Here is a 10,278-nt window from a genome sequence, read left to right as displayed (position 1 = left end):
TTACTATAAAACCTAGGTTACCTGATAATCCAGTTGTTCCCATTAGTGGAGTCATACTCAGCAAAGGAGAGGACATTTATCTTCCCATCAGTGTAGATCTGATGTAATAATTCTGGCATCTTCTTTAAAGACTGTACATTCTATAATGTATGTAAGATCTTGGTGTAGGGAAATATTCTTTAGTAATGCCTCATTATCATTAAAGTGAGGGGGAAAGTCAATACTTTTTTATCCAGAAACTCCTATCTATATTAATTTTACAGTATTTAAATCACTTCAGAATCAGCACAAAAGGTAATAAAGCATTAGAGATGCACTTTAAGTAGACATAATTACTGAATATCAGAATAATCTTCAAAGGTTTATGTCCCCAACTTCAATGAGAGATTTGGTGATTGCTGTCCCTGGTTCGTGCCATAGATTTCAGAGTAATGGGAAACATAGACAAAAGAATATAGTATGTGTGTACTCTAGAGAGCATAAAAACAACACTTGGGACACCTGGGTGGCTCAGCGGTTGAGCATCTATCTGCCTTCGGCTCAGGTCGTGATCTTGGGGTCCTGGGATCGAGTCCCACATCGGGCTCCCCACAGGGAGCCTGCTTCTCCCTCTGCCTGTGTCTCTCTCATGAATAAATAAAATCTACAATAAACAACACTTGGGTAGCCACCATGTAGGTAAAAAAGCCTGTTGCTCCTGCCTCAGATCTCAGCTCACGTTGCCACTCTGGAGGAAACCACAATGCAAAATTTTGGTGGGAACTATTCCCTCTTTTTCTCTAGTGTTACAACCTATCTGTATTTTTCTAAGTAACATGGTGATGGTTTGCCTGTTTTTAACAGTTACTATAAATGGACTCCATGTGCTTAAAGGACTTTTTCAGTACTGGTTTTGAAATCCATCCACGTAGATGCATATAACTAGAGTTCATTTAATTTTCCTTCCCAATATTCAGTTGACATGAGGGTCATTTCCAAATTTGAGATACTATGAGTAGGACTCTGTAACTGTTACTGTATGTATGTGTCTCTGGGCATATGTGTGAAGAGTGAATCCAGGTGGTAGGGTCAGGTACAAGCGCGATGGATACAGATGCCAAGCTTCCCCATCCCACCAGTGGGGGACCTTCCCCATCACCCTATTTCCAGCCACGTTTCAACAGTCTGATGGATATATCACTTCACAGTGTTTTACTTTGCATTTCCTTGATTATTTTATGAAATTGAACATATTTAAAACCCTTTTTATTCTGTTTTGTTTTCAGTGTATCTTTTTCTTACTAATTGGCAGACTAAACAAATTTTTGTCATCTGTGCTTGCTTAATATGTTCAGTTAATTTTCTTTTCTTTTCTTTTTTTTTTTTTTTTTTGGCCCTGATTCATAATTTAATGGCTGTGTGGGCCTTGGGCTCTTATTTCTGGCGCTCACGGGCCTTTATTTTCATTCTGTTTTTTGTGATGCAGTTTTAATGTACCGGATTTCCAGCTCTTTTTTTCCTTATGATTTGCATGCTTTGTGGCTTAGTTAAGCCACACATTTTTTAGTTTTACTAATGAAAAAAGTTGATTTCAGTTTCTAACAGTATTGTTCATGACTGGATTCATCCTTCCTACCCTGAACAATTCTAAGCAAGAAAAAGAAATTCGGGACTGTGGCTTTTGTGGCCTACCAGAGAACTTACTGATTTAATTTGGTTTGGTTAGGATATACACATTTTTGTAAGTTACTGTTAACACTGAACCAATACCATGATGTCCACATTATAGAAATGGATTCCTGAGAACCCTGTAACATTAGTTTGGGATTACAAAAACTGTTCTATTAATCCACCATTTTAAAGCAACACCTTTTAACAACTTGGTACTGCGATCACCTTGTATCCATGTTAATAGAAGTATTTGATGGTACCTCCCTCTCTGCTGTGATTTCATTATGTCCTAATTTTTTGGAAATTAACATTGAAGCTACAGAACAGCCTTTAGTTTTCTTCTGAGGATATTCCAGAAAACACCCATAAAAAGCAAAAGAAAGAAACAGAATGACAGTTTTTATTTGCTAGCATTCATTGCTAGGTTAATTTATTACAAAGACAAGGATATTCTGTTGAACTTGGTTATAATTAAACACACTATTTCAATTCCAGATCATTATACTTATTTTGTAGGTAGGGGTGGAAACAGGAACTTTGCACCAAGCCCCACAACCAGCTGTGCTTCAAGTGAGTTTTAAAATTCATTGGTCCCTTCCTTGAGGAGGGTCTGGCTCATGAGAATCAGGAACTGGTACAGCTTCCATGGTGATCCCCACTAAAAACAGTATCTAGAGGACCATAAACTTCTGAATGTTCATTCATTAAGGTTCCATTGTAAAACTGAACATCCTTTGTGGTCCTCATCTGCTAGTCTTTTTATTGCATGTCTGGAAAAATGATCAAAACTAGACCTGCAGTTTTGCTAGTGCTCAGGCCTTAAAGCAGGGCTCCTCACTTGAGTGCACAAATTAATGCTATTAGGTCCAACTGTGAGACAAGCTTGATTATAAATACACAATTTTCAGAGTGACAGGCACTTAAAGTTCATTAAGTAAAATACAAAAATAGGTTATATTAATAGGAAATACTTAGTGTTTATCAAATTATAAATCTAGGCTTTTACCATTTTTAAAAAAGTACTAGAAACTGAAGAGATGACAATTGAATAAAGTGAACAATGCATTTTTTCATTAACTTTCATTCTGAGCACAGAACAGTACAATCTAAGAAAAAGACTTACCACAAAGCACCTAAAATAACATTTGTAGATGGGTAGGAAGGTTGTCAACCATTTCTGTTTCCCTCCCATCTCTCAGTATCAAGGCATCCAGAGGACATTCCACAAACGATTGTCAGCATTCTGAAACCAGGTCGTGGGCCTGTATATCAAAGAAGTTGAAAACCTTTAGGGGGGTAGCTCTCCTTCCTGGGTGCTCGTCCCCCAAAGGCCCAAGAGAGTTATGCTTCAGATTCTGCGCCTCTATTTTCACTTGGACTTCCGTCACTGTCATCTGGTTGATCGTTTAACAGTACATATTTTCCATCATTGGTTAGTGGTATGGACAGCATTAACTGAGCCAATGCTTCTGGATCCTGAAGTTAGAGAAGTTTAAGAAGGAGAAAAGAAAACGCTTAAAATGCACTTAAGACCCCCCGCCCCCCAGGCTTGGCTTTCATGATGTTTGTAATCTGGCCTCATTCCTTCTGTGTGTGCCTTCAAGGGAAGTCTCCTTGCTTCTCTGAAAAAACTCAATTGCATTACTTCTAGAATCTAGCGCAAGGTTTTGCTCTCAGCCAAAAAATATTGTTCATGTAGACAAATCATAATCATCTTCCCAGGAAGAGTCCAGAGAGGAACTTCCTTTACAGTACCTTTGTTTCTGGATCTTTAACTCCCTTCTGTCTCGCTGTCCCAAGAGCTGGCAAACCACGGCCATGTAGGCTCACCGCTTGTTTTATATAAAGTTTTATTGGAACACAGTATTCCTTTACATACCGTATATGACTGCTCTGGTGTTCCAAAAGATGTAAGCCTAGAAGGCTGCCATCTTGCCCTTTACTCCTGATCTAGACCATAAAACACTAACTCGCACTGCCTGCTACTATTTCGTGTGTGTTGGCCTTAGTCCTTGGCCTTCCTACCCCCTCACCTCCTAACGACTGAACTGCCAGTGTGGTACTCACTAGCTGCTTAAAATAAAATGTAAAAATCCAGGTCCACGGTCTCATTAGTGACATTCAATCTGCATATTAAGCAGTGCAGATACAGGCCATTTCCACGACCGGAAGCCTCACTGCACGTGCTGAACCAGAAGCCTCCTGCAGCAGGACCTGTATCGCTCACTGCTTTAATTCCAACGTTTTTCTTTTATAAACTCGGCTCTCAGATATGTGTTTGGTGAATGGAGGACTGTAAGCGCCTGACAGGGAGGGGAGGTATGGGAACCTTCACATCTAGTGCATTTCCAGGGGAGTTCTGTGATGCTCTGAGGAGCAGAGCCCTTGAGCAATGGTAGACGTTTCCATCACCTTCATTTGAAAAGGGATATCTAGCCAACAACAGCAAGCAAAAAAATCAATAATATAAAACAAGAGCTGCAGCAGTGGTATTTATTAAGAACTCCATGTGTGCCACCTGTGATTGTGGACCTGGCTAGTCTGGTGGTTAGAATGCACACAGGAAATCTGATTTGGCCATGCTGCCTAGTGAACATCCTTTCTTCTTTTTGAGAGAAATCTGAGTATGTATATAGATCTTTGGAGCAATTGATAAAACCAGGACTAAAATGCACCTTACCTTCTGAACCTCAATGATTTCTTTTCCCAAATTAATAGCATAACATATCTGCAAGACAAGAAAAGCAGTGTTTGGCAAAGGTGGAAAAGGATAAAGAACGTTAGGGGAAAACTGATTATGGAAGTCCAGTGAGGTCACTGCTCAAGGACCTGGCTGTAGGAGAATCATCACACAGGGCTTCCTGTTGCCAGTGTGTGCAGGTTCAGTGGCAACTGAGGTTATCCCAGAGCGTACATTTCTTAAAGGAATATCTTACTGCTTTCTCTCATAGTCAGCCACAGCATGTTCATGGGCATGACAGCAAATGGGTATTTGCTGAAAGAAGAGTTGGTTAATTTTGATTAATTCTAAGTAGTGAATACATTCACAAGATTTTTCATAATAAACAAGAACAGTTTCCTGATGTCTGCTTCCTTGGCTTGCCCTGAAACTAGATTTTATTTATTGTAACTTTTGTTTTAATTTTAAAAGAAGAAACTTGAAGGCAATTGCTTTTAACATTTCCTGACACCTCTTCTAAATAACCATATCCCACTGTGAACATTCTTCATCACTGTTTAGGATGACGTGTACTTTCTATGGGGAAACCATATTCCAGTCGGTTTGCTTTCAGTGGGGCCTTCCTAGACGTATTCTCTAAACTCACTGCGGAAACAGCATAGTCATCTAAATATCCAGGGAATGGTACAAAAACCCCTTTAAATCTCTGGACAGATTATGGAATCCTAAGATGAAAAAAATAATAAGACCTTTTCGCCTTCTGAGTTGCTTTCAAAAATGTATGTGCTGAGAGCCTCTCCCCCTGTGGATTCAGGCGTGCGGACCACGAAGCCAACCAGCCTCTTGTTCTCTTGATGAGCAGCGAACTGGGTGACACTGGTGAGTTCAAACTGGAAATAACAGGAAGAGACTGAGTATCACACAACTGGAATTCAAAAACACAAGTCATTCTCCCTGGGAAACATCACGGAAAAGGTGCACTAGTAGAGACAGATATTAGATTTGGCAAGAGTGATAAAGTGCCAACTTTGACTTAAGGAATAAACTAGTAGAGTCCGTATGTATGCAGGTACTTACATTGGCCCTTGTTACTTGAGTCTGAGGATCTATCAACCTGAAATTTTAAGAGATTCATTACATTACACACGTTGGATAAACATATGCTTAGAAGTGTCTGTAGAAGTTCAGAATGCAATCACGAATCTCCAAACATGGAAACAGAAGGCCTGGCTGAGGCCAAGGTGACATGGCTCTGTGTGACTGTCCACAGGGAAGGAGCATGTGCCATGGCTCCTGCCTCTGTTGAACCCATGTAGTTTAAAGCTCGGGGTGTATCTTTACAGAAGAAGACAACAAAGGGAGAATTTCATGTTTCGGGGCTCATCCAGGAAGGCAGCTTTGTCATTCTGCAGGGTGCTGACGTAGAGCATGGATGGGTTGGGTTCTGCACAGCACGCTTCCCAACAGACATTTATTGACTACAGGCTTTCCCTTGCAGTGTTTGATAAACATTTTTTAAAAATTAAATCTGGAGTGGGGTGAAAGTAATGGACAGATTTTAACAAAACTATTCTGTGTCTGTCTGGATGTGCAGAGAGTACTGTTTACGAAGGTGTCCACGTGCATTCCCTGAAGGGCACTTAGAGCACCACCTAGTAACAGGTTGATGTGTCTGGGAAAACACACTGCATCCCACTGTCTACTGCTGTCATATATACATACAAATCTCTACTTTCTAAATGTGGTATATTATCTATTGCTGATTTGCTATAAATTCTGTGGGTGAAAGCAAAAAGTCTATTATCTGTGTTTAAAAAAATGGTTATAATTCCATTTATGTGAAGTGTCCCAAACAGGCAAATCTATAGACCTAGAAGATTAGTGGCTAATGGCTGCCTACAGCTGGGTGGGCTTCAGGGGAAAGGGAACGGGTGCCAATGGCTATGGGTTTTCTTTGGGGAGGATGAAAATGTTTGAAAAGAGTTTACGGTGATGGCTGCACAATTCTGGATATACTAAAAATACTTTAAATGGGTGAATTGTATTTAAGTCATATCTCAGTAAAGCAGTTATACATGCAGTCATACTTGTTAAAACACAGGGTTTATACTCAGAGGACTATAACCTGGCTGCTCAGCACTGATTTTGTGCAGGTCACCCTGACTTCTCAGCTGCTTTGTTTGTAAAACTGGGATAAGAAGCCCCACTTCAAAGAGGTGGTAAAGACCAGGAGAAAATGTGTATGGAATTTTTAGTAATCTACAAAGCTAAATAAATGTTATATTTTTATACGTCCCTATTAATGAATATGAATTTAAAGATAAAAAACATACATCATAAACAATTTCCCTCAAGTTGGGTTAAGTTTAGGTATTTTGCAAATTTTTTTCATAAATGCAAACATATTTGTAACAATCTAAATCAGGTAACATGGATTTCCCTCTTAAGGTCCAATTTTCTGTGGGACTTCTAAATTGTCCCCAAATGTGAATTCCAGTTCAGGGATGCGTCTGTGTGTGTACTGCGGTAAAATACACCGGACATAAAACTGATCACTGTTGACATTTGGTACATTAACCCCATTGTACAACCACCACCACTGTCAGATTCCAAAAGTCTTTCATCACCTCACAAGGAAACTCCGTACCCATTAAGCAGTCCCTCTCCATTCATTCTCCTCTCAGCTTCTGGCAACCACTAACCTGCTCTCTCTCCCTCTGGATTTGCCTACCCTGGATCATTCGTGTAAATGACCATACACAGTGGCGGACACTGTGAGTCTGGCCTCTTTCACTTGGCAGAATGTTTTCAAGGTTCAACAATCACCACGTGCGAGGACTTCATTCCTCTTTAAGGCTGACTCGTATTCTACTATATGTAAAATACCACGTTTTGTGTACCTATTACTTTGTTGGCAGACGTCTGGATTATTTCCATTCTTTGGCTATTGTGAGTTACAAACATGAGTGTAAACGTTTTTATTTGAACACCTGTTTTCAGTTCTTTGGGAATTCTGGGTTTAATTCATGGAGCACTGCCAGACTATTTCCTATAGTGGCTGGACTGTCTTAACAATTCCCATCAGCGATGGATTCTTAACTAGTGCTTTTATTTTCCTTTTTAAAAAAATTACAGCCATCCTAGCAAGTGTTAAGTGATATCTCACTGTGGACCTGATTTGCATTTCCCTAATAACTAAGGACACTGAGCATCTTTCTTTGTGTTTGTTCGCCATTTCTATATCTTCTCTGGAGAAATGTTTACTCAGGTCCTTTGTCCATTTTTTGTTTTGAGGTCTTTTTGTTGATTTCCGTATGAGTTCTTTATATACATGATTTGCAAATATTTTCTCCCATTCTGTGGGTTGTCTTTGTACTTTGATAGTGTTCTTTGATGTACTATCATTTTTCACAATACTTTTGTATGTATTTACTCTGATCTTTTTGGTGGAGATTATAAGAACAGGGAGCCAGTGCCCATAAAAGGTGCAGGACATGCTTGGAGAAAACCTTTAAATAAATATGTTTTATTATAAGGTTTTAACCTTTATTTTATAAGGTTTTATTTATAGGAAGTTTATTCTCACTATAAGGTTTATAATAAAAAGGACTGATTTTAATGAATGGGAGAAATTATATTCTGATTGTTAATGAAATCCTGCTTACCTTTTTAGAAGCTAACATTTATTGAGCATTTTCTTTGATGCCAGTTGTGGTTGTAAATATTTAAGTGTATTTTATGTGTATTAACTCCTCATGACTGCACTATGAGGTGTGGATATGGTTATTTTCATCTTACAGCCGAAGAAACCGATGCACACAGGTTAAAACTTGCCCAGGTCGTACAACTAACAAAAGCCAAAGCCAGGAATAAACTAGACATTTTGACTCTAAAGCAGGGCTGCTGCTCACAGAAATAAAATATAAGTTTTGTACATAATTTAAAACTCCCTAGCCACATCAAAGAGTGAAACCGGGAAAGTAACATACTTTATTTAATCTAAAAGATCTAAAATACTACCAGCTAGACACTTTATTAATATAAAAGTTAATGAGCTATTTTGCATTCTTTTTGGGGGGTTGGTATGAGATCTTAGAAATGAGTTCTGTATTTTACACTAAAAACATTTCAGTTCACAATTTAGTTCTGTTGCAAGTGCTACACTGAGTACTCCTAGATGGTGCATATGTTAGCGAAGCCTACCTATGCCAACCGCGGCTTGATAGTCCTCTGCCATCACCCATCTAGATCTTATTAACCTGAAACCCCAAATCATGTAGTTAACATCACCTGGCTTTATTTTTATCTCAAAAAATATTAATCAGATTCTACTGGTGGTGGTTTAGTCAACTCAGGTAGGTTCGTGTTCTGTTTTCACTGTTGTGAATTTTAAAAAATAGTGTATTCAGAAATGAAAAAGACCCTTTCTTTTTCAAGCTCTGAGATACACAGAGCAGCTCTGGAGTGATGGCACCTTATAAATAGTAGGATTCACTCCACTAAATTTTGAAGGTATCCATTACTTAGGGGAGCAGCTTCTTCCCAACATACCTTATAAGATTAAAATATAAAAAGGAATAGGGCAGAGATGAGTAGCATCTTCACTTACTCTGATCAAACGAATATTCTAGTATGAACGTTCTAGATGAGTAAATGTGCCTTACATGGGCAATCTGCCAGCACGGTAAGACCGCCCGAAACAAGACAGCATACCTCAGGGTCTGGCTGGTGACCATCAGGTGCGATTCTGTCATTCGGAAGATGTTGTGAATAGCCCGAGCAGCCAGCACTTGTCTCATTGCTTCATAAATCACTTCGGTAGTGGTGTCTGTTTTAACTGCCATTGATCCCAAAAACCGAACTATAAACATCTGTTGCAGAAGGGAATCTGCAAGACAGTGACTTCCACTCAGGAGCACATTCTCTTCCTGCCTGCCGCCAGTCACCGGTGCCAGGCATGGAACGGGCTGCACACCTCAGGTCCGCTTTGCCTCCTACAGAGGCTTTCCACCAAAAGTCTCAACACTGTGCTTGAATAAATCCACACTGCCAGAGCCCTGAAATCGCCTATCATCTACATTTTGTCTCAGGAACTACTACAGGTCTAGAGAAGCACCTCTTAGTGCATCTATAGAATGAGACCTTAGTACCAGATGACATCCTTCTAGCACTAAAACTCTAGGTGACTAATGCCGGTGGCACTATATGCATCTTTTCTCTGAAAATAAGAGCTTCTCCACCAAGATGATAGAAAATTCTTGGGCCTACTGACAGAGTCCTAAAGAAGAAAATATCTGAAGAACAGAAGACCTGATAATTGGGGCTCCTTCAGTGTGTGCACATCAGGCGTTGCTGCAGGGCAGTGAGGGCACCCCATAAACTAATGCACATCTTAAACGACTTTCTTATCTGATTCTAGTGAACCAGTACTGGCTTCCTGGTCATGGCATGTAACCGACAAAACTGAGTAACAGCAACTGTGACTGCAAAATCACGAAGGTTTAAAGGCTTTTTTTTTTTTCCTTGTAAGAACAATAATTCATTTATCTACCATTTTACACAAAGATGACTGCTTTTTCCTCACTTGCCCTATTAGTGTCCTTGCCCTTCAAAATAAGTAACAAGAGATTAGGAAAATGTAACTAGTAAAATTATAAGTAGTTATTTCCATAAGAAGATAGTTTCCGTAAATTTGACTTTATGGTGTGAATTATATAGAAGGTCAGCCAGAGACAAGCGGAGGGGCAGATCTGAGGCAGATCCTCCCTCCCTCTCCACTGACCCCCTTTCTGGCTAATTCTGTAAGGAGTATCAACTCTCAGGTCCTACTTTTAAATTTAAGGCCATTTTATTCTAATGAGTCTCAGGCTTCAGTCATGAGGCAGTGTGAAAATGAGGTCTTGGCAGCACTTCTAGCTCCTAAATTGCCTTGGCTGGGAACTCAGGTT

The 10,278-nt window shown here is 39.6% G+C and overlaps 1 protein-coding gene across 5 annotated transcripts in view; it reads right to left on the bottom strand.

Moving 5' to 3' along the window:
* Nucleotides 1-2,041: 2,041 nt before the first annotated feature.
* Nucleotides 2,042-10,278, bottom strand: part of APPL2 (adaptor protein, phosphotyrosine interacting with PH domain and leucine zipper 2) — a 50,806-nt gene continuing 42,569 nt past the window's right edge. For 3 of the 5 annotated variants that reach the window (XM_072844262.1, XM_072844264.1, XM_072844265.1), the window contains 5 exons: nucleotides 9,044-9,218; nucleotides 5,408-5,444; nucleotides 5,080-5,220; nucleotides 4,331-4,378; nucleotides 2,042-3,126 (listed from right to left, as the gene is read on the bottom strand). In XM_072844262.1, coding sequence (XP_072700363.1) covers nucleotides 2,992-3,126; nucleotides 4,331-4,378; nucleotides 5,080-5,220; nucleotides 5,408-5,444; nucleotides 9,044-9,218 — 536 coding nt within the window. In that variant the 3' untranslated portion in view covers nucleotides 2,042-2,991. The remainder of the gene's footprint in view (nucleotides 3,127-4,330; nucleotides 4,379-5,079; nucleotides 5,221-5,407; nucleotides 5,445-9,043; nucleotides 9,219-10,278) is intronic. The other 2 variants (XM_072844263.1, XM_072844266.1) reach the window with 1 other exon arrangement.

Source organism: Canis lupus, chromosome 11, assembly GCF_048164855.1.
Source record: "Canis lupus baileyi chromosome 11, mCanLup2.hap1, whole genome shotgun sequence".
Classification (NCBI taxonomy): domain Eukaryota; kingdom Metazoa; phylum Chordata; class Mammalia; order Carnivora; family Canidae; genus Canis; species Canis lupus.
Note: the sequence above shows the minus strand (reverse complement) of the source record. Positions and strands in the feature narration are given on the sequence as shown.